The sequence below is a fragment of the Aedes aegypti genome, chromosome 2 (assembly GCF_002204515.2).
Source record: "Aedes aegypti strain LVP_AGWG chromosome 2, AaegL5.0 Primary Assembly, whole genome shotgun sequence".
Lineage (NCBI taxonomy): Eukaryota > Metazoa > Arthropoda > Insecta > Diptera > Culicidae > Aedes > Aedes aegypti.
The window spans coordinates 455,758,931-455,784,845 of NC_035108.1; the positions used below are offsets into that span (position 1 = coordinate 455,758,931).

Here is a 25,915-nt window from a genome sequence, read left to right on the forward strand (position 1 = left end):
GGAAATTCCAGAGGAAACGAAAATTATAGAGGTACTTCCGAAGAAAATTCCGAAATAATTTCAAAGCTTCAAAAGAAATTCCAAACGAAATTCCGAATCAATTTTAGCATGAAGCTCCAAAATGAATTCCGAAGGAAACTTCAGAAGAAATTCCGAGGCAAATTGCAAAGTAAATTTCAACGAATATAACGTAGAAAATTACAAATCAAATCCCGAAGGTAGCTTCAAAAGAAATTCCAAACGAAATTCCAAAGCAAATCCCGAAAGAAAATCCAAAGCAAATTCAAAAAGAAATTCCATAGAAATAAATCCGAATGGATTTTTGAAGGATGTTCCGAAGCAAATTCCAAAGAAAACTCGGACGAAAATTGCGCAGCAAATTCCAAATGAAATTCCGAAGCCAGCTCTAAAAGAAATTGCAAAGGAAATTCCATAAGAAATTTCAAAGGAACTTCCGAAGCGAATGCCAAAGGAAATTCCGAAGGAAATTCCAGAAGAAATTCCGAAAGAAATTCCAAAGGAAACGCCGAAGAAAATTTTGAAGAACTGAAAAAGGAAATTCCGAAAATAATTCCAAAGAAATCCAAAATAACTTCCTGAAGCAACTTACTGAAAGAAATTCCAAAGGAAATTCTGAAGTAAATGAGATATAAAGGAATTTTAAAGGATACTCCTAAGAAAATTCCGAAAAAACAATTCGAAGGAAATTCCTAAGTAAATTCCGAAAAAAATTTAACGGAAATTCTGATGAAAATTACGTAAAACAGTCCAAAGGAAAATTCCGTAAATAATTCCAATCAAAACTTCTAAATAAAATTTCGAAATCTCCATAGGAAATTCCAAAGGTTATTCCAAAGGAAATTCCGAGGAAACTCTATAACAAATTTGGAAGTAAACTTCAAACGAAATTCCGAAATAAATTTCAAAGAGAATTTTGAAGGAAGTAATAAAGAAATTCCAAAGGAAATTCTGAAGAAAATTTGATAAGTAGCCTCAAAGAAAACTGCAAATGAATTTTGAAGGATACTCCTAAGGAAATTTCGACAGAAATTCCAAAGTTAATTCCGAAGGAAACTAAAAAAAATCTTCTGACGAAAATTGCGTAGAAAGTTCCAAAGGAAGTTCCGAAGAAAATTCCGTGGAAAATTCCAAAGGAAATTCCAAAAACTCCATAGGAAATTCCATAAAAAAAATCAAATCAAATTCCGAATGAAATTCAAAAAGGAATTTCTTAGGAAATTTCGAAGAAAAAATCAAAGCTCCGAAAGAAATTCCAAAGGAAACTTCGATGGAAATTTTCAAAATATAAGGGAAATCCCGAAAAAAAAAACTGAATAAAATTCTAAAATAAATTCTGAAGGACATTCCGACGACAATTCTGAAAAATATCCAAAGCATATGCAAAAGGGAATTTCTAAGGAAATGCCAAAGAAAATTCCAAAGCAAATCCCGAAGCAAATTGCAATGAAAAAAGGAAGTTAAAAGGAAATTTTCTAAGGAATTTTCTATGGAATATCCAAAGCAAATTCGTAAGGAAATTCTCAAGAAAACTCTGTAGAAATTCCAAAGAAAATTGTAAAGGAAGTTTCTAAGAATATTCCGCACTAAATTTCAAAGGTCCAAAAGAAATCCCAAATGAAATTTCGAAGAAAGCTCCAAGGAAAATTTCGAAGGAAATTCCAAAGTAAATTCCAATGCTTTGAAAGAAATTCCAAATAATATTTCGAATACAATTCTGAAGGAAGCTCCAAAGATAATTACACAGGAAATTCCGAAACAAACTCTGGAAGAAATTCGGAAGGAAACTCCAAAGAAAATTCCAAAGCAAATTTCGAAGGAAACTCAAAAAGAAACTCCGAAGAAAATTTCGAAGAAAGTTCCAATGAAAAGTTCAGAATGAAATTCCGAAGGACACTTCATTTCGAAGGAAAAACCACAGAAAATTCAAAAGGGCAGTTCTAAAGATACCGAAGAAAATTCCACAGGATATTCCGAAGCAAATTCAGAATAAATTTCCAATTTTGATGAAAATTCCGTAGAAAATTTCAAAGGAAATTTCGTAGAAAAGTCCAATAAAATTTTAAAAGGAATTTCGAAGGAAATTCCGATTAAAATTCCAAAGGAAATGATTCCATGATTCAAAACTATACAAACAAAGTTGATTTGTTAGATCTGTTGAGATTATATTTTTAAATTTACAAATTAAATGATCACCCTTATGCAAAACTGAGGACAATAGCCCTAATGAAATATCACTTATTATATGTTAACAGTGACCTACGATGACATAGGAGATGTTTAATTACTCTTGCATTTTTTATTCCATTCAAATTCTCATTCTTTTTTAAAGGACCACCGAAATGGAATATAAGTGAGCCTTCCCAATGAAATATCACGAATCTAATGAAGGAAATGGCCTACGATGATGAAAGTGGTGATAAAATACTATTGTTTTTAATATCCCATTCAAATTATGATTTTTCGACATAAAAGCCGACCGTAATGGAAAATAAGTAAACCACCCTAATAAAATACCACATATTAAATGTAGAAAATGGCATACGATAATGTGAGAGATGTTCCATTACTATTGTTTTCAATATTCAATTAAAATTCTATTTTTTATTTTTTTTATTTTTAACAAAAAGGACCACCCTAATGGAAAGTAAATGAACCACCCTAATGAAATATCACATATAATATAGCTTTCAGTGGCCAACAATGATATAGGATATGTTTCAATACTATTGCCTTGAATTTCTCAGCAATTGAATTCAAATCGTTCATTTCAAATTCAATTCACACCCCCAACTCAAAAATTTACTAAGTCCCAAAAGGTCGATTTTTTCAAAAAAAAAAAAAAATTCCAAATAACACCAGATCTCGACGTTTCATGCATTTCTAAGACATCTGGCTTAAAAAAAATTTCGATTTCGGAAATTTCTGTAGATTTTTCATGGGTCAAAAAAGCCAAACTTTGACCGCTTTGGGGGTCCACTTAATGAAGTCCGATTGAGCTCAAATTTTGCATGGGGACTTTTTTCGAGGAGACAAAACTTTTGACCACTACCATTTTTTGAAATTCGATGGCAAAATTTTTCCCATACATTCCATTGGCACCCTAATGGATAGTTTTTAAAACTGAAGACAAAAAATAAGGAGGTAGGGATTTTCTTAAAAAGAGGTAAATCAATATCAGGAATATACCACATTTCATATACGTGTATTTTTATTCATTTTGTTGTGGAGTCTCTTCGGTCTACTGAATATTGCTGGCAACGTTTTTCTCTCGGAATACTCCGGCTACCACCCATCCTAAAGCGGGTCGTTATATTGATCGACAGATCCAGCAGAGGGAATTCATATAATTATTTCTGTAGAAAGTGATAGAAAACTCGATATGCTTAGATGTATCGCTTTCAAATACTGTTATAAGGTTTTGACGTTTTGAAGTTTACATTTACACGACGAAACACGTGTCAAATGTACAAATTGAAATTGAAACTGCGAAAAGAAACCACATGCTCCGGTGGGGATCGAACCCACGACTCACTATTCGCTAGATGGGCGCTTCAGCCTACAAGCTGCGGAGCCCCTCAAGAGAGTATCATCGTACCTGTCACACGATATTCACATGCAAAAATTAGCAATCGCCAAAGGTAGCCTCAGTTAAAATCTGTAAAAGTGCTCATAAGAGCACTAAGCTGAGAAGCAGGTTCTGTCCCAGTTGGGACGTTAGGACAAAAAAAAAGAAGAAATCGATGGTAATAACTTTGTGGTAGTTATTTAAAAGATTATCAACACACATCCAAATTTACTATGGTAATAATTTACAATGGGAAGTAGTCTATACACCAATTGGGATGAATGTGATCATGACAAAAATCAACAACATTGTATCGGTATTATCGTAGAACCTTAAAATAATCTGTCATTTCTACTTAATTGACTAACCAGCTTCATAATATCAGTTGCATTCATGCCTATTTGACGTGCACAATGGAATATCCCAATTTTCCCTAAATGATGAAAATCACCCGTCTATTGATTGCATTATTCGCGTTCGTTCTTTTTATGCACATGTAGTTAAATATACCAGATGAAAGCCCCCGATCCGACTATAGTTACGAACGAAAAAAAAAAGAATTGTTAGGAAATTCTACCCGGCGATGGCATACAAGCCGCGCATTCGTTACGGCAATAACAATCGCCGACGTTTAAGTACACCCCCGTGAAAAAAGTTTTGTTCGTTTGTTATCAAACTAAATCATCTCGGAAAAAAAAATTCCCGCTGCGCAGTGCATGCCATCCGTTTCAGTCAGTTTCATCCAATAATATGCCTCTAGATACAGTATAGGACAATACATTAGTAACTTTTTTCAAATGTCTATGTAAAATTATCAACTTTGGAAGATTAGATTTTTGAATTATTAAATTTATGGACCGGTTTGAAAAAAAATAAAATAATTATAGCTCGTCAGACATATCCAATATAATTTTAACATATGTTTTTATTTATTTTTCCAATCACTAGTTCAAAAGAGATAACAATTTAACTAAGGGCAATTTTTGAAAAAAAAAATAATTTATCGATTTATCCGAAAATCTGAAAGACTACACAAAAACTATCTTAAGCAAACTGGGTATTTTTTTTTAAATCAGTGGTTTATCAGTATCCCCACCAGATTCATTTAAAAATGAAGAAATACGGTTTCCCTTGTGGCTCAATTTAACTGTTCATAAGTTTCATCTCTAAAGGAAAAATAGTTCTCTTCCATGCACAGTCTAGTTAATTTAATTTGTGTACATACTCATAATTTGCTTTCAATCAACATTCTTCTTCTTTCTGGCGTTATGTCCCCACTGAGACAGAGCCTGCTTCTCAGCTTAGTGTTTTTATGAGCACTTCCACAGTTATTAGCTGAGACCTTACTATGCCAATGACCATTTTTGCATGTGTATATCGTGTGGCAGGTACGAAGATACTCTATGCCCTGGGAAGTCGAGAAAATTTCCAACCCGAAAAGATCCTCGACCGGTGGGATTCGAACCCACGACCCTCAGCTTGGTCTTGCTGAATAGCTGCGCGTTTACCGCTATGGCTATCTGGGCGATTTGCGATTGGAAATAAACTCGTCTTTAAACTTGTGTTCATCTTATTATTGAAGTCATTTTAAACTTTTTATTTGGGAATCAGAATGTCACTAAATGAGTTGTTGTATGACGGTACGACCACTTCAAGGCTATTAGCGGCTTAAGTGTCTTTAAATATGCACTTTGGAGACCTCATGCCAGAAATACGTGACCAAACGGTGACTGAATACGAACCACGATTTTATCAAGATTCTTCCGAGAATTCAACAAAATAAATTCCATCAGAATTCAATCTAGGTATATGATGGAAGATTCGTTCTGCTCCAAATACAAACATTGTTTCAGGGGTTCATTAAGCGATTGCATTACAAATGTCCAAGGAATTCTTTCCAGAATTCTGTTCGAGATGTCTTTAAGAATTCAACCGGAAATTCTTCCAAGGATAACCTTAGAAATTGAACCAAGGATTTCATCAAAGATTCGTTCCACAATTTCTCAAAGCCTCACTCATCCAGTGATTCTTCCCTAGGAAAAACATTTTGTAAGATTTTATATTTTCATAACATTGTAGAATTATTGTTGAACAATGAACAGAAAATCGATTACGGTTTTATCAATTAACAAAAAAATTATAGCACAAACAAGATGTCCACTTTATAAAATGAACGGTCTTTAGACATTCTTCAACAAAAATTTCCTGATAATTCATCCAGGATTTCTCTTAGAATATTTCCAAGCAAAAAATGTGGAAATTTTTTGAAAATAATTTAGGGTACTTCTTAAAAAAAAAATGGAACCAGAAAATATTTCAGATATCACTAACCATGGTGAAAAACTTCCCACAAGAGCTACACAAGTCTTTTGAAGATTCTCGGATTTCTTGAGAAATTCTGGGATACATCCAACGAAAAACTAAAGAATCCATGGATAATTTACTATGAGTAATCCCTGGAAGAATTTCTAATAGCTATTGTGAGATAATCCTATGAAGCAAATCCTAGAATAATCACTTGGATATCTGGTTTAAATAAAATGGAGAAATGTTGATTACGAAACGGTGAGAGCAAAAAGTTTTACGCAAAAGGGGGTTGGTAAAATCAGTACTGTACTTAAAAACGGTAGAAGAACTTTTGAAAGCATCTTTCTAGAAAATCTTGTAATTGTTGGACTGCTAAATAATTATCTGGAGCAAATTCTGATGAAATTTATCTGAACATATCTTGAGAAATACTTTTCTGAAGACGAATTCCTTGGAGAATCGCTAGAGTAACCTTTCTTATTTTGTGTATTCCTGAGAGAAGCTCTAAATGATGCACTAGAAGAGGTCCATATGATTTTTCCATTTTCTCTGGAATTTAAAAAATATATCAGGATACGAAAAATGAAAAAAGTGACTTCAGATACTGTTATGTGTAAAAAAAGGAGACCTTAGAAACCTTAGAAACTTGTTGTTCACGTTATCGAAAAATGCTTTTGTTTTGCAAGAATGTATAAAATATTACGTAAAAACATTCGTTTAAAAAGGCATATAGACGAGCTTGGTTCAGACTTACAATTAAATTCCTCAGGCTAAAGTAATAAAAGGGCTCCCGGATTTTCCATGATTAACAGAATAATGTTTATTTCAGAGGCGTCGCGTGGTCTAATTATCAACCTGTGCACTTATAATTTAGTGTCATTTTATGTTTGTCATTATTAGATACCTTGGGTTCAAACCATTTTTTTAAAGTTAAATGTTAAAATGACCGCCGTTTTCAAATACAATTTTCTTCTGATCTTTCAGTTAAAACAACATATTTAAAACTAATCGAGTTGTTTAGTTTAATTCATCAACTCAACCAACAATTTTTCAATTTAAAAAAAAAATTGTATGAGCTGTAACATCATGAAGACACCCACCCACCCCCTTCAGCGTTATGAAATTTGTAAATGGGCCCAAATAATTCCAGGTATGCGGGTCATCATTGACGATTTATAATGGACTGGATTCTAGCTAATATTGCTGTAATTATAGCTTACATATCTTTACATATAATTAAAAGATCAATAACATCGTGTGCTGAGTGCACGCACCATGAAACACGCTCGCTTTCAAAACACACTACAAGCGTCAAGATGCTGGTGATGGTGAAGGGTACTACGTACAACCGCTCTTGAGTTAATTCTCAGGTTGTCATCTGATTGACTATCGCTTGAAAGTACCACCGCGCCAATACTGTATGTTAAAAGCGAGGTTTTTATAGTATTGTACAGAAAATAGCAGCACGAGTACTGAGTGCCAAGCTTAAAAAAAACTTCCTACAGACAGCCGCCTGAAAAATCGGAAAAATCGCACCTGATCGGCTTCCATACCCCAAGCGTGGTAATGCTGAAGGCGCTAGGGTAAAAAAGAGCAAGCGAAATATCTCTCTCCCGTAGATTGATTTTTCTCTTATCTCTCTCATCCGCACGCTTGCACTGATCGAGTTGGTTGATGTAGCAAGACTGTGCACCGACCAGAGTTTACGCTTTGGCTACTTACACACTCGCATTTGCAGTTTAAAATGCTTTCTACCACATAGACAGAACTCGTGTACGATACAAGGCAGCGCGTTTCCCGATGAGAGTGCACGCGTTGGTTTTCAACGTCACAGCAACGAAGTGTAGCGTGGAACAAAGTGTTGCGCAGCATGCATCGCGATGAACGCGAAGGTCCCAAATCGTGCGTCGCACGAAACAGCTTTTTCATAGCAAAAATTTAACAACAGATATTTTGCTAGATGAAAATTCCGTTGCAAGCTATTAATGAGAGATAATTGAAAAGATATAAATTTAATTGTATTAAGAAAATTATCGAATTTAGAATACTAAAAGTAGTACATATTGTAGGTAGCTAGGATGAACGAGCTCCCACCTGTGCAGTGCACATGTTGCACATGTGGACGCGACGCCTCTGGTTTATTTGAATCCAAAAACACTATGTTCTATTGTTATACTTTTAATTACTTCTGTAAAATGTTCGGGGTTTTCAATATCTTCTACTGTCGACTTGTCTACCATCTTGTATTATTTTGAAAAAAAAATAAACAAATATTCAACTTATTAGAAACAGAAACATTAAACGAGCTCACCAGTTGATATTCCATTCACAACTGCGCAACGCAATAAGATGTTGTCTAGCAAAACGCGAAAATGAAACATAACTTTCACTTTGGTGATGCTAAAATCGAAACTGTTTGCTTCGGATCAGGGTTGGAAAAAATCCCGAAATTCACTGTACAGTAGTCAAGCGTAGCAAATCACAGTCAGCGAAGCCAGTGAAATTCACGCCCATCGCTGCTGTAGGCAAAAAGGCTTGAACATAGCAAAACACCCGTTGCTAAGGGCAACCCAAAATTACTGTAGAAAAGTGTTCTATTTCCAGGCCAGTAAACGTAAAAATCCCAAACATAATCAAAACAGTGCAGAACCCCATGACACTAATGGTTTAGAAAATTCATGCACCCAACATAGGCTACTTGATTAGATTCACGTTTTGAACTACTGTACTGGGAAAGCCACGTGATTTTCGCGAAATTCAAGCCTACTACTATTAGAAAGACGATTAGAATTTCTTACTTTTATCTATGACAAAAGGTACATGCCAATGGTTGCTGCTCCGTGATTGATTGAAACTGGTAAAAATCGCACTTCTCTAAGTGTCATTTTAACAACTCTCATATTATTGATCAATTATGGCGCCGGCCAAGTCCTTACAGTCGTTGGGATGGGAAAATAATGTATTGTTTAATGAATGTTGCTTCTAGAGGCCGAGAATACCTCTGCATCTCCACAATCACCACGGGAAGGGTGATTAGTGAGGGAGGAAAAAGATCTGGGAGTCACCTTTGGTGTAGCGGTGTTGCGATTAAAATTATACGAAACTGGAATACTTGTTTATGTCGATATCAAAAAGGTCGAAAGAACAAAAAAAGACGAGGCAAAAAGGTCGAAAATCTTTTTTCAAAAAAGGCTGAATTTCCCACCAAGCAGATTTTTTCACCTTTGTCTCTTTTTGACCTCTTGCCCTTCGAAGTTTTGGCTTTCGACCTTTTGTACATAAGCCCACTGCAGATACACCTTTATAATAATAAAATATTTGTCTATGATGATACGGCCTTGAATTCATAATTGAAAAACCACTATGAATTATCTGTTAAAATTCAAATTATGCCTGAAGAACCGCAAAACTTTCATTCAAATCGATCTATAAATAACCACCCAAAGTTGACCATTTTGTATGAAAATCAAAAAAACGTTTCAAACGTATTGTTCAACACTGTAGCTACTGCTGACTTGTACGCCGTCATTCGGTGGGGTTTGAAATCTAAATAGATGTCAGTTGAGTCAACAGAATCGTTACTACATATCTCCGGCAACTATCCAGTGCTAGGTAGACTAGTTTAGATATAAACTACCTCTGTGTGGCCACATTACCCTAATGGCATCGTTATTTTGCGTTGCGTTGCCAATTGAGTCATCATCTGCAGACGACAGCCGTCATGCTCATCCATTGCGATGTGACTCTGCATAGTAGATTCCTCCGATGACACGCTCCCTTCCCGTGGTGGGTGGTCTGACAGGTTCATTATCGGGGACGTGTGACAACTTTTTTTTAGCATCTACGAAATGTTATGTGCTAATTATCGAATTTGGATCAGCAAACTAATGGGTGATTATTTCTTGTTCTCTTTGGCAGCGAGCGACAGCAAACACAATGATCCATCGGATGACACGGAGTACATCGTCGTCCCCCTGGAACATCAGAGGCCAACCTACTTCAACCGGTACCCGAGCAGTTTCGACAGCTTCGATGGCATTGTGGACACGGACGACTTCCCGCATCCGGGCCAAAGTCCGGTATTCTTCCCGTCGGTCAACCCGTTCACGTGGCAGTTCTCGTCTTACCTTGACGGTGAGTGAATGCGCAGTTGCATAAGTGGGAATCGTCAATTGACGAGAGCTTCACAACATGCTAACTGTTATATAAGTGAGCAAACATATCATGGGGCAATTACTGAATCCATTTCTGTTTTATCGTTGTAGATCTCGTGAAGCGTCTTCGTGACCGATTCTCCGGTTCCTGGAATCCGTTCTATGGAGGCAGCGACTTCTCGCACAGCGGTCCAGGCGTGTGGCCAATTGAGATCCCAGATGATGATTCCTCGGAAGATACCCAGACCAATTCGACATCGACTGTCAAGGTATCAACAACGAGTTGTCAGGTGAGATTGTTCATAACTAATGACTTTTCTTTTTAGATCATCGATGGACACAAGGTCATCATCAACGACACCTACTACACTAAGAAGACCGAATACGGAACCTCGGTCTACAAGGTGCGCGTAATCGATGTCAAGCCAGCTACAGAAGGTGAAACCGAGAAGCCCGCCACTGAAGACAAGCCAGTGGAAACTGGAAATCGTAATGGATCGGATAACGACGATGAAACCACCAAGAAGGATACTGAAGGCGAGTCCGACAATAAGGAACCAACTACTGAGGCTCCAAGACGTGATACCGAATTGGACTCCAGTGATGAGGAAGCTGCGTCCGTTGACGATAGCGTGAATGCCATTGACCCCAACCGGGACATCGACGCCGCCAAGAAGGTCGAGGTAAATACTGATGCTCCTGCTGATGGTGCTGACAGAGATGATGCTACTACTACCGCTGCTCCTACCACTTCTGCGGAATAATTTTCCCATCACTATCCAAAATCAATGGGCTTAAGCAGAATTTCTACACTCTAGAATTTGCATGCTCTGTAATGGCTCTAATCTATCTCTCTAAATAGTCGATCTCTTGCAATAACACTAACCGTTCAAACTCATCAGGAGGTGCGGATCAATTAACTACTCGAAACCACACACCAACGCTATAAATGAGAAGCATGCCTCATTCGTTACCTATTCTATCTACCGCAGTAATTTTCCGGTATTTTTGAACTCTATTCCGAACTTCAACATCCTTCATTGATCCTTTGTACATAAAGAATAAATTGATCTAATCCCATCCGTATTTCGTTCCGTGCTGCATGGATTGATACCAGGCGAACTAGGAAGCATCGATGAAGACGTCAACGGATACAAACTCTGCTTAATTTATCTGATAAATATTCAGCCTATCCCCTCCATAGTGAGCCAGCAGCATGGAATAGATGACCTCTACGGTTGATTGTATAGTACATAGAGGATAAAACAGGCATTTCCATTAATGATTGTTTAATGATAAAGGAGCGGCTAGTGATTTCAGTGAGAAATGTGTAAACTTCCAAAACAATCGATCAAAAGCGTTACAGTTGTACATAGTTGACAAAAATAAAACAATCGGCAGATTAGGATCTGTTAGAAACAACATAAATTATGGTGATAACGTGGTACCTTTTTGCCGGAGAGGCATTGTTGAAGTATGATTTGGTTCTGCGAGTATTGCGATTGACGAAGAATATATTTTAATTAAAATAAACGAATCATTTTATGTAAATAAATAAAAACTGATTTAAAACAATAACCAATATAACATTTTTAATTTACTTATACGTGCTTCTCCCCTTACCTTCTGTGTGCGTGTGTGGATTGAACTAAACCAAGTCATCCATTTTGTAAGCTTTATCTAGCATAACGCATGATTCAAGGAAGCTAATGTACATAAATCTTCTAGTTTGAGGTGAGTATATAACTTTTTTTGTATTGTTTGATTTTCTTTCTACCTAATCTAATTCAAAAACTGTTATGTTGAATAAGAAAAATGTTTTTTATATACAAATAGATTTAACAGTACAGTTGAGTACAGTTGAGGTTAAAATACGCGTATCTGTCAAAGGATACAAACTCTAGTGGAATTAAATGGTATAGTACTAAATTCGGTTTTTTCATCTATTTTTTTTTTTGTTTTTTTTTTTTATCTCCCCGGAACCACCTTACGGTATTTCTTCGGGGAGGGACCAGTGCATATAGCACAACACGTGTAGCAGAAGTAACCTAGGCAAACTGCTTCTCCTAGCTGACTTAAACAATACTACAAGGGACCAGCCTCGGCAGGGCTAATCCTCTGCAGCCAACTCTTGGTCGGCGCGCCATAGGCGATGCAATTCTAACATAATGTGAGTGACAGCCGTTGTTACTCCATTCCAGCACTCGGCATCCGCACACATTCTCTCTATTATATTGTCGGGGGATGTGTTCCCGAGCATGCGACCTCTCACAACAATGAAACGGGGGCAATCGAACACGACATGCTCCGCTGTTTCCTCCATACCAACACAATTGGTGCACGCAGGAGATTCTGAGTGCCCGAACCTATGCAGGTACTGTTTATAGCCAACCATGTCCTGACAGAAACTGCGTCAGGTGGAAGTTCACTTCCCCATGGTTTCTACTATACCAATCTGACACAATTGGTACTAGCCGATGGATCCATCTACCCTTAGTGGAGTTATCCCATTCCTGCTGCCAGCTTCTGAGCGTTTCCTCTTTACACGCGTCGCGGACTCCTCTGGTACCCCTTTGGTTGAAGCATTGAACATCTTCCTTGATGATGAGCCCGATAGGCGTCATCCCGGCTATGATGCACACGGCCTCTTTGGATACCATACACTTGCTACTCTTAAGCACATTATCCTGTATGTGCTTTCCAACCGCTTTAGGTTTCTGCTCGTTCTAAACGCTTTTGAGCAGATTGATCCTCCTTACCTTAGTATGGATAACGCCACGCTTGCCAGAAACCTGCATTATCTGGCAATTACAGCAGAGCTGTTAGACATCATCCTCGAAAACGCCGCTTTAGCGGCAGATACCCTTTTACATTCATATTCAATAGACAGTTTCACAAAAATCAAAATGTCTGGGATTCAACCAGTCACCCCCTAGTCCTAGTTGCAATACTAAAACAAACTACCAGACAAATTTTCATCCCATTTGGAGAAGATTAGGAGGTGCCTCAAGTCGAATTTGTGTTGTTTGGCTATTTTTTACATTCAAAAAATTCTAACGAGAATTTGGAAAAACGAAAATCAAAATAAATACCACTAGTTGAACGTATTACTAGTACTTTACAACTTTTGAGAACACTGTATGCCGATTAGAGATGGTTTTGACCCCATTAAATTGATTTCTGTTCATTAAAGTACCTGCAAAACATACATTTCTCTACAGTTTTTGTTCTACGAGATTCTTAACCTCATGCCTAATCATAAAAGTTCAACCGTAGTATCATTCCTTTGTTATTTCTGAACATTATTGTAGTACATCATTTATGTATCCGAATTACAGATAAATTGTAAAAATTCATCGGGAATACGATATTCCTCATTCCCCTGCATTTAGAGTTGCTGCCATATGGCGCAATTGCTGACATGTTACAGAATTGAACATAGTAGCTTTGCTTTTTCAATGATGGATGATGATTGAAGAAAACATCTAGCAAATGTCATCAACGCAGTCGTGTTTCAAACAACATTCGCATTTGATGCCAAGCAATTACATATGTGTTATAGCCCCGAGGTCAAGCTTCTCGACTACCGATCTTGAGAATCGAAGTTCAATTATGTTACTTTTTTTTCGAGTGAAACCAATGTTTATTATATGCAGCATAGAAAAAGGACTAAAGGCGCAAATCACTACTTGAGCATTTCACTTGATTCGCTTAGGAGTGGGAGATTTTTGTGAGTTCTATTGATTAAGACTCAGCCACAAGATGCACTTTTGAACAATGAATCGTGATGAAATTTGTTGGCCTCAAGTCATTTGGTCCATTGGAAAAAAAGAACACTCTAAATGAACTCCCGTAATCAAACTCTGATCTTCAAGATCAGTAGTCGAGAAGCTTGACCTCGGGGCTATATCACATATGTAATTGCTTGACATCAAATGCGAATGTTGTTTGAAGCACGACTGCGTTGATGACATTTGCTAGATGTTTTCTTCAATCATCATCCATCATTGAAAAAGCAAAGCTACTATGTTCAATTTTGTAACATGTCAGCAATTGCGCCATTTAGCAGCAGCTCTAAATGCAGGGGAATGAGGAATGTCGTATTTCCGACGATTTTTTACAATTTATCTGTAGTGGGGCAAGAGTTTCTTTTTAAGATTTCTAGCTCAAATAAAATAAAAACTTAGAAATGTCATGATGGTTCGAATGCTGTTTAAGTAAGAGACTTTCACTCCAAATATCATAAAAATCGATTGAGATTTGGAAAAGTTATGGCTATTTATTGTTTTTCGACGTAAATATTGTAATATTTGGTCAAACTTTCGATGCATGGAACCAAATGAAGATAAAATATTTTTCAATATTTTATGTAAGGCCTATCATAAGGATGCTTTGACGTGTATTAGTTTTTCCATAAATAGTTGGAATCAATTTTTGGCCCATAGCGGGGCAAAATTTCGAATCTGCGGGGCAAAAGTTCGACCCATGTATAAACCCACGGAAAATGTTTAAAGTTTCCTGAAATCTACATATTATCTTTAAATTTAGCGAAATTTGCCTGATCGTGCGAAAAATGTCACAAAAATTTTACTTTTTCAGTTAGTTTTGCGAAAAACTGCTATTTTATGGGTGTATTACAATTAACCCTGTTTTAGGCATTTTTTGATGAAAATTTAGTGTGTATTTTTCGGCAAACATAAGTTTACGGCTGGTATAAAGTATGCCTGGCATAAAAGTATTGATATTTTGTGTTTTAGCCAACGAACTTTTGCCCCACATTAGATTCGAACTTTTGCCCTACCGATGGGGCAAAAGTTCGTTTAAGACAATCAATTTTGAAACTGTTATAACTAAAAATGGGTAAACATTTTGACACAAGTTTGTTCAGCAAAGTTATAGCCAATATGTTGAAGGTTCGCTGTATGGTATTTGTTTTGTTTCATCTGCTATTATTTTCCTGGAAACTTTGATTATACCACTAAGGTCGAACTTTTGCCCCACCTTACTCTATTGAAAATGTCGTTGCTTACTTAAATCATGACCTCTGAAGCCGAATATGAAGACAAAACTGTTACAAGTAATTTACTTGTTGAGTTAATTGAAAAATAAAAACACTTTGAACCGCGGAATACGCCTAGAGGTAGGCAATTTCCAAAGGAAATTCTGCATTCTTAGTAGAAGTTCGTTAATATTGCTTAATTGAATAAACTTATGAAATATTTGACAACGGAATCGTTTTCGGCGATGCAATTTTTGGTAACAATCGCATTTTCTTTGTTCATACCATTTGCAGAACTCATGTGAGACATGAATCTCGGTATGACAAAAAGCATTGATTCAAAAAGTTGGCACACTTACGCATGAACGAAACGCAATTTTTGCAAAAACCTCAATTTTTATTATGAATGTAAGAAAGAGAGGCACCATTCATGCTTTGAAAATATTCTATCAATAAATGATGATTCCAACTTTTTACGAGAAGGGTCATACTGATCAATGTTACCCCGGATTACGGTAATTCGAACGCTTTTCTGCCCTTCCTCTGTATCATACAGTAGAATCCTACCATCAAATTAGGTTTTTAGAAGCTTACACAACTGCACCGGTACCATGAGGCGGTGAAGTGCGTGGGCTATCGCTTCCCAGAAAGCAGTTTTACGCGGAAAGATGCATTTTGAGCGTCAGAATGAAAGATTAGACGAAAACGGTTTTCTACAAAGTTGTTTGTATTAGTAAGGCCTTTTGTTTGGTGTTATTGAAAATTAGGGTGGTTCACGTTCTCATAGAAATGGTGTAACTAACCTTCTTATTTGTAGAAATTATATTATACATGCTTCAGCAAAGTTGTAGACCATTCAATTTCAAGCAACTTTGCCAAAAAGATTTTTTTGTATCTCTTAAATTGACCGATTTAGAGCTTTTTTCCTACGGTGGAATAGGGTGGTCCGAGAAAAATTGGTTTTCTGGCTCTAGCGTTTTCAATTCTAATATCTCTTAAAAGTAGTCTATGAAACACTTTTAGAGCTTTTAAAAATGCGTAATTTGGTGAGTGAAGAAACTCGCTATCTCCTTCCGTTTGGGAGTTATTGTTGTTTTTCTCTCAAAAACATGCCTCGGGGACGGACCTGGTGTAGTGGTTAGAACACTCGCCTCTCACGCCGAGGACCTGGGATCGAATCCTATCCCCGACATAGTCACTTATGACGTAAAAAGTTATAGTGACGACTTCCTTCGGAAGGGAAGTAAAGCCGTTGGTTCCGAGATGAACTAGCCCAGGGCAAAAAATCTCGTTAATAAAGTCAAACTAACCAACCAAAAAACATGCCTACACTGAGGCAAAAATACTTAGGTTTTCCATAAATCAAGACTTATGAACCAGCCAAATTATGGTTTCATTGCACGCTTAAACATTTCGAATATGGGATCATAAGTTTCATAAGTGAGAGCTTTGAATTCTTTAACAACAATTACTTGAAATAATTATCATAGCAATCGCTAGAAGAACTACTCCGCTTTCGATGTTGGCTACAAGTTAATCGAGAATCGATCACATGTTATCAAAACATGTCAATTTTTGAGCACGCCTGAAATTAAAGGCGAGTAATATTATCGATTGATAATACGAATTAAGATATTGTCATTGCGTTTAGTACCGAATTTCATTGATTTATTTTTTTTTTTTTTTTTTTTAATTTATTTATTTGGAAGGCCCAAACGCCCAAAAGCTTCACGGGACCGATTTATACTATTTTTTCGAATTGAAAATAACAGGTGAGTGGGAATCGCAATCACGTTTGGATCCCTGCATAGCACACATTTTTTTCGTCTCTGCACCGCGTTTGGTTGACAGCCGTCGCTTGTTGTTACAATCGTAGCTTTCGCATGGCGAGGATGAGCTGTCTTCGTTGCCATTGTCGTCGTCGTCGTCGTCATCGTTATCGGTGTTGTTTGTAGCTTGCTTTGGTCGGTCCGCAGGTATTGTTTTTGGCTTGCTCTTGTCTTCCGCAAGCGCACGTTTGCCTCTTGCCAGAATTTCACTGAACGCATCACGGGAAGAAGTGGGATGAGTACTATGCATCGATGGAAATTCGTTCTCGTTGAAATTTGTTTCGGCCGCGGGTAATGTAGTTGCTGCTGTAGTTGTTTTGGTCGCGTTTTCGGATGCAGTTACATCCAAACATTTTTGGTTGGGATGTACTGCTCTTGAGCAGTACTTACATGTTTTGGTCTGATTTGGATGCAGAACCGTAGCGGTCTGATTTTCGATGCATATGAAGGATGGGATCGAAGTTTTAATCCTCATCTGCAAAACCCGTACTCCATTGTACACTCCGCCATAATAGTTTTTCCAGCGCTCATTCTGTATGGAGAGAACATCTCCAAACCGCATCATATAGTTCCCGACGGTCGAATGAGGCATGGAAGGTGGAAGATCGCAAACTCTAACAGTGACTGCCCCGCTGTCCACATACACGGGGATCTTGAACGGTTTGTCCTTATAAACCAGAGTGCGTTTGAGGTTGTTCGCTTTCTCGTACCGCAACGCAATGTCATAATCTTTCACTTCAATGTACACACAGTTGCGGGTGTGGTGTAATTGAATACTATTGACATCAGCGAGATTCAGGCCAATTTCGTTCTCCAGAAAATGCTGGACTTTGCCAATATCGGGTCGAACCGGAAGAACGTTGAAATCGACGACAATAGTATTTTTCCGAACACTACTCATATCGAAAGCAGTACGAAGTACAGAGCACGGGAGCAAAGCGAAGACACGTCTGTAGGCAATGAGTAAAAGCTGTCAACTGAATTTCATTGATTAATTTATGAAATTTATTACTGAAATTCTTCACCAATATCATAAGTAAAACTTAAAAATTTCAACAATAATCGTTGTGGCGCCAAATCTTAATTATTCCTTAAGAAATTATTAAGTTTTTTTGCCTCAGTGTACTTTGATTGTGAATATCTCTGATTGGGGCAACATAAAAAATATCTTTTGACGGCATTCTAAAGACAAAACAAAATTGAACATTGTATCAAAAAATACAGATGTGTTATTTTTGTAACTCTAATATTGCTGTGGGCACTTGAACTTTAATAACTTTTGAAATAATATAGATGTCAACAATCTTTTTGCATGACAATTTGCGTTTTGTTAAGCATAGCATAGCATAGACTGACTGTATCAGGTATCAGAAGGCCAGCTCCAAAGACACGTTCCCCACCAGTTGGGAGATTTGTGCCATCGCCACATTTGAGCCTATTTCATCATCTACCCGATGGGAGAGGAAAGGGAAGGGAAGGAAATGGGAGTGGGATCCCTTGAAGAGGGAAAATCGCATAAGCAAAATGAGAGCATGCATACCACAATGGGTTCGAACAGCGCCATCAAAAGGGCACTGCAAAACGCATGAGCCTAAAGAGAGCCTATAGCTCATTACCACAGCGGGTTAAGAATAACAGAATGTCCTGAAGATTCAGGCTTCTGAATTCAGTTTCACTTAATAAGTGTTTGCCAAGTAATTGGAATCGCATTTGCGCAAAAACTGGACAGTTACATATCAGGTGATACGAAGTTCCATAATCGGAGTCACAACTATCACACACAAATAAGTCAGCACGCTGAATATTTGCCATGTGATAGTTGAGTCGGCAGCGGCCTTTCAACGCTCTGACCAAGAGACTGCAATTCTGCTTTGACAGATTTGTTAAATACTTCGCCACCCTTGGAGATGGCTCAGTAATGTACAATTTTGTTTGACGACATAACTCCAAACTATTCCAATAGAGTAAAGTGGGGCAAAAGTTCGAGTGGGGCAAGAGTTTCTTTTTAAGATTTCTAGTTCAAATCAAATCAAAACTTAGAAATGTCATGGTGGTTCGAATGCTATTCAAGTAAGAGACTTTCACTCCAAATATCATAAAAATCGATTGAGATTTGGAAAAGTTATGGCTATTTGTTGTTTTTCGACGTAAATATTGTAATATTTGGTCAAACTTTCGATGCATGGAACCAAATGAAGATAAAATATTTTTCAATATTTTATGTATGGGCGTTTCAAGGCCTATCATAAGGATGCTTTGACGAAATCTACATATTATCTTCAAATTTAGCGAAATTTGCCTGATCGTGCGAAAAATGTCACAAAATTTTTACATTTTTACTTAGTTTTGCGAAAAACTGCTATTTTTTGGATGTATTACATTTAACCCTGTTTTGGGCATTTTTGATGAAATTTCAGTGTGTATTTTTCGGCAAACATAAGTTTACGGCTGGTATAAAGTATGCCTGGCATAAAAGTATTGATATATTGTGTTTTAGCCAACGAACTTTTGCCCCACACTAGATTCGAACTTTTGCCCCACCGGTGGAGCAAAAGTTCGTTTAAGACAATCAATTTTGAAACTGTTATAACTAAAAATGGGTAAATATTTTGACACAAGTTTGTTCAGCAAAGTTATAGCCAATATTTTGAAGGTTCGCTGTATGGTATTTGTTTTGTTTTATCTGCTATTATTTTCCTGGAATCTTTGATTATACCACTAAGGTCGAACTTTTGCCCCACCTTACTCTATTGCTTGTGCTGAGTTGCCGCCCAAGAGTTTATCTGAAGCTTCACCCAGCACTTCGAAATTGGAATAGCCGGCTCAGGGCCAATGAAGTCATGCGATGCTCCATCGCGAGCTAGCTCATCAGCCAATTCATTTCCAGCGATGGAAGAATGGCCAGGTACCCATACAAGGTTTACAGAGTTGACTGAATTCAGTTCCTCAATTTGAGTTCGACATGCGATAACAAGCTTCGACCTTGAGTTGGCCGAAGCGAGAGCTTTTATAGCAGCCTGACTATCTGAACAGAAGTATATGACTTTACCCATTACGCGCTGTTGAAGTGCTGATTGCACTCCACACATAAGAGCAAATATTTCCGCCTGAAAAACGGTGCAGTTTCTACCAAGTGAGTAAAACTGATTCAGCCTTAGCTCACGAGAATATACTCCTGCACCAGCTCTACCTTCAAGAAGGGAGCCATCAGTGTAACATACTATATTGTTTGATATACTTCTTTCCAAATAGCCAGACGTCCACTCTTCCCGTGAAGGGAATTGTGTGGTAAATGTCCTGTAAGGAAAGTGACAAGCAATTGTGAGATCACTTGGAGCAAGGACAATTTTGTCCCAATTCACCAAAAGTGGAAACAACGAAGTGTGTGTAGATCTACGATTCACTGGATTTTTTTCCAGTAGATCCAGTACCCATAAACGGTAAGAGCAAGAAAGTGCTTCTTGTTTAAGATATATGTGTAGTGGCGCAACGTCGAAAAGGGCCTCGAGCGCTGCTGTGGGAGTTGTAGAGAACGCACCAGACATCGCCATCAATCAAGCACATCCTTTGGAGATGAACCAATTTTGATTGAATTGTTCTCACTTCGCCCTTTTGCCACCACACAAGACATCCATATGCCAATATTGGTCGAACAACTGTTGTGTAAATCCATTTGATATATTTGGGTTTGAGGCCCCAAGATTTACCAAAGGTTCGCCGGAATTGACCGAAGGCCATGCAAGCTTTTTTGACTCTGAAATCAATGTGAGGTGTCCATGAAAATTTGGAATCTAGAATGACTCCGACATACTTTACTTGATCAGTCACATTAATCTCAGTGCCAAAAAGGCGTAAAGGTCGAATTCCATCGCGGTTTCGTCTTTCCATAAAAAGAACAATAGATGTTTTATTCGGGTTAACCGAAAGGCCATATTGGCGACACCAACTCTCGACTACCTGAAAAGCACTTTGCAGCAGGTCGAGGGTGCTTATGCACATACCAACTATCAGAGCTAGATAGCCGTCGGCAAATCCATAAGTTGGAAAACCGCTGTTATTGAGTTGCCTCAATAGCGTATCTGCTACGAGATTCCACAAAAGTGGTGACAAGACTCCTCCTTGGGGGCATCCGCAAACACTCCATTTTCGAATCGCTGCTTGACGCAATGTCGAGATGAGATGTCGGTTTTTGAGCATTTGATGAATCCAATTGGTAATCATTGTAGGTAGCCCATGGTTTCGTGCGGCTTCCAATATGGCATCGAAAGACACGTTATCAAAGGCACCCTCAATATCCAAGAAAACACCCAAGCCGGATTGCTTCTGAGCGAATGCTTTCTCGATATCGTATACAACTTTGTGTAAAGGAGTCACAGTGGACTTTCCAGATTGGTAAGCATGTTGATTCACATGAAGAGGCATGTTTGCCAAATAAACATCACGGATGTGATGATCGATAATGCGTTCCAGACATTTCAGAAGAAAAGAGGTCAGACTGATTGGTCTAAAACTCTTCGCTTCTACATACGACGCACGTCCTCCTTTCGGGATAAACTTTACAGTAATATCACGACAGTATCTGAAAATGTACCCGGTAGCAAAACTGCTACAAGTAGCTTTTTCAAAATATGTTTGATAAATTTAAATCCCTTTTGGAGCAGAACAGGATAAATCCCATCCGCTCCTGGAGATTTGAAAGGAGCAAAACTATTAAGTGCCCATTGAATCGATTCAGTAGTTACGATACTGCGAGCCGAGGCCAGAGACTCGTAACTACATGAAAAGACATTTGGTTCATCCGTAGATGCTATGTCCACACATCCGGGGAAGTGTGTGTTGAATAAACATTCTGAAACTTCTTCATCGGAAGAAGTAAAGTCACCATTAGGTAAGCGAATTTCGTTCACTTGGAAATCCTTAGATTTTGCAAGGATTTTGTTCAGCCGACTGACTTCGCTCAAACTGGAAAAATTTGTACAAAGGTTTTTCCAACCGGATCGTTCAGCAGAACGAAGAGCCTTCTTGTAAGGCTTGCGAGCCGGCTTGAACGACTCTGATCCTGCTGAACGGCGTCTGTTCCAACTCCTGTTTCTTGAGTTTAGTCAGATTTAAATTCCACCATGGGGTCCCTCTTGTAGTCTTCATAGAGCGCAGAGGACATAATTTTTCAAAAGCCTCCATAATGTATGTTGTAGTATAAACGGCATCATCCAAATCACTTGGATTTTCAATGGACGGAGAATATCCATGAAATTGGGTCGCAACCAATTCAGTGTAGAGTTCCCAGTTTGTTGACCAGGGATTCCTAAAACCCAAAGTCTGCGCCGTTGAATGTTCAAAAAAGATGTAGCGATGATCAGATAATGATTTCTTTTCTGATACTGGCCAATTCGTCAATTCATGATTGATTCTATTCGAGCAGAGCGTTATGTCTAACACTTCTTCTCTAGCAGATACCATAAAGGTTGGGCGATTGCCTATGTTAAGTAATCCAAGATTTGTACTACTTAAGTATTCCACCGGACTGGAGCCTCTCAAATTGATATCTGAGCTGCCTCAGATGATGTGATGAGCATTGGCATCACTGCCCACAATCAGCGGAAGGCCTTTTGTTACGCAGTGTACGACAACTCGTTTGAAATCATCGAATGGAGATGGTTCATCATGTGGTAAATATACCGAACAATAGACGTATTTCCTGTTGAGGTCACCATCAGAAACATCGATTGTGACAGCACATACATCTCTGGTAGTTGACTCAGAAATGAGTGTAGCAACGATTGCATTGTTAACAAGCAGGCATGCGCGGGGCATGGAGCGCGAGTTTGCCATTTCAAGTTTGCTGAAAGTAGCAAAAACTGGGTCCACAAGGTTGCCTAGATAGAAGTTCCCCATACGAAAGTAAGGTTCTTGAACTAGCGCCACTTGGGCTGTACCATTTTGCATGAGTCTGCAAAGATTGATCGTTGCTGTTGTTTTTTGCTGAAGATTGATCTAACCTAACCGTAGCCACCTCCCAAACTAGGCAGGATTGAGCTTTTTGTAATCTCAGTACGAAAAAGACCAGCAGCGAAAAAAGCAGATCGGTATCTATTAATAGTCGAAAAAGCACAGAATACACTGTGTAAAACACATGATGCAAAACCATGTAGGTGATAATTTAAGTTAAATAGCAACATATTCATATTCCCACTCTTATTAAGCCTCAGATTAGAGACTGAAAAAGGGCAACCGATTATCTCGGAGAAACACCAAGGTCACCTGCACCATTGCTCCGGTCAGCACAGGAAGGGCTCTGCAGTATTGCCTTGGTACTCCACAGGCTCCATTAACGATTAGGTTTTATTTAGAGCCCCTTAAGCATTTATTCCTAGGTACGGTACACATCATCACCACCAGTGAGGTGAACTTTTACCATCGGAACAGGTAGTCCATAAGAAAAGAAGGTTGATATTGATGATTAATTCCTGACGTGCCCAGGCAGGCCTCAAATTATTATTTTAATTATCATTTTTATGTTTTTTTAAAAGCTGAAATTTTGTAAATCGACTAAACTTAAAAATAGCGCATGTCGGGTATATCATAGAACATATATTTTATTCCACAGTCCAGTTTATAGGTACAATGCAATCATTGTTACCGGCCCCCTAGTTGATTAAAATATTACATGATATATTTTGGAGAATAATTAAAAAAAAAACAAAAAAATAAATAAAAGCAAACAAAACTTCCCATAACTAATAATATAAATAGAAACCCATTCGGAATAATGCCCCATTCAGGATAATAACGTTCGGTAACGGTATTCGGGGTGGTGGCGTTCAGGGTAGCGTCATAGAGTCCGCATAATAATTTACCTGAAAAGTCGTTTAATTATACAAGTTACATCACAATCGCACCACATGGTAAATACTATAAATCGTCTGATTGATGAGTTTGCTCACATGAAACGTTACTCTTACAAAGTAAATTACATAAAACCGCAGCTGCTCAAATCTACTTTGATATCATAAATAATGTCGCGTAAGGGGATCTGATCTGATCTCTTGCGAAAAAAAACTCCGATGTACATTCGATTTTTATAATCGTCTGGTTCAGAGATAGCGTGACTCTATTTGTATGCCATTTTTCATCCCATAAAATATGCACACTTATCGGATCGACTTTTGTACGTACAGTCAACTCTCCCTTACTCGATATTGAAGAGACCATCGAGTTAGGGAGGTATCGAGTTACCGTTTTGATTCATATTACGGACAGCTTCAAATTCCAGACACTCTACTTTGTATGGGAAACATTTCACACGAAATGTTTCAATTTTTGCCGTTCGAAAGTTCTCATTTTCGAGGCTCGTTTTAGTAAGCTTTTACCATAAATGTCTTTGAAAATTCATAATGCCCAACTACCTTAGAAGTCTCTTTTGTGGTTTGACGATTTCAATTGATGATTGACTGTTTTTTTTTTTTTTTTTTTAATGGCCCACCAACTACCCCCGCACCAAAAAGCTCTACAGAGCCCCCTGGTAGCGGACACCATTTATTAGATATTAATAACGATAAAAACAAGACAGAGTAACATTGAATTAGGAGTAGTAAAGTGAGTTGAAGTTCCAGTGGATAAAAATCCTTTGAAGGAACACCGAAGATATATAGGAATACAATTATGATTATGGTAATTAGATCACACTAAACAAATTCATGAATCTTTTCTTTTAAATGCATTTTCAATCTGCTTTTGAAGATGTTTCTGTTATTTACTGATTTTAAATAATTAGGCAGTACATTGTATTTTTGTGGACCAATGAAAGTAATCCTTTTTTGTCCAAGAGTGGTTTTTGCCTGAGTTCGCAATAAGTGATGTACTTGCCGAGTGTTTTGCAGCTGATTATTTAACATGATTGGTAGATTATTATGCGTATTATCATTATATACTGCATCATAGACAAATAGGCAAGTTTGAAGCTCACATAAACCACGAATAGGAAGAATGCAATGATTTCTATTTGTATAAAGATTGACTGTGGAATACAAAGGAGGGAAATTGAATATATGTTTTAGGCAACGATTTTGCAAAGTTTGCAGTCTTTTGAGTTTAGATTTGCAAGCGTATCCCCACACTATATTCAAATACTGTAATAAGGAATGAATGCAAGCATAATAATATTTTAACAAGACAGCCAGAGATACAAATGATTTAACTCTTCTGATAGAACCACAGAGAATTGCAACTTTCTTCTCAATGCTCTTGATGTGTTTATCCCATGAGAAAATTGGATCCAAAACAATTCCCAAATATTTAAATTCCGAGACCAGCTCAATAACTATGTCTTTTAATTTTGGATGATTTCTTGGTACGGGTTTCTTCCTTGGTGAGTGGAATAACATATATTTGGTTTTTGCTAAATTGAGCGAGAGAAGGTTCAAACAAAAATAATCATTGAGTATGCAAAGATCATGTTCAACGTGCGAAACAATTTCATCTGTGGATGCTCCGGGGTAAAACAAAGCAGAGTCGTCGGCAAAAAGTCTTGGTATTCCTTTTAGATCGAGCTTCCCAATGTCGTTGATGTATACAAGAAACAGAAGTGGACCAATGTTGCTCCCTTGTGTCACTCCTGTATTTATTCCTAAAGTTTTGCTAGTTTTGCCCTCAACTGCTACAAATTGCTTCCTATTGGTTAAATAACTACCAATGAGACGATTGGGAAGACCTCGAACACCACAGTATTCCAATTTTTTCAATAAAATGTTATGGTTCAGAGTATCGAAGGCCTTTTTTAAGTCAATGAAAAGTCCTCCAACTATTTTCTTCGCCTCTATTTGTTTTATTACATAGTCGACTAACTCTACCACTGCAGAAGTGGTACTGCAACCTTGCCGAAATCCGTACTGGAGTGGATATAGAACATTATGCAGCTTGAAGAATTGTATTATCCTGTTCACGATAAGCTTTTCGAAAATTTAGTTAAATACTGAAAGTGTGGAAATTGGACGATAGTTGCAGGCTAAGTTAGGATCCCCGGACTTAAATATCGGAGTTA

General features: G+C 37.7%; 1 protein-coding gene across 1 annotated transcript in view; it reads left to right on the top strand.

Annotated features, from left to right (window-relative positions):
• LOC5565904 overlaps positions 1-25,915 on the top strand; it is a 68,419-nt gene that overhangs the window by 36,601 nt on the left and 5,903 nt on the right. Inside the window, exons 2-4 of the mRNA XM_021848114.1 lie at positions 9,812-10,027; positions 10,159-10,316; positions 10,374-10,730. Coding sequence (XP_021703806.1) covers positions 9,812-10,027; positions 10,159-10,316; positions 10,374-10,730 — 731 coding nt within the window. The remainder of the gene's footprint in view (positions 1-9,811; positions 10,028-10,158; positions 10,317-10,373; positions 10,731-25,915) is intronic.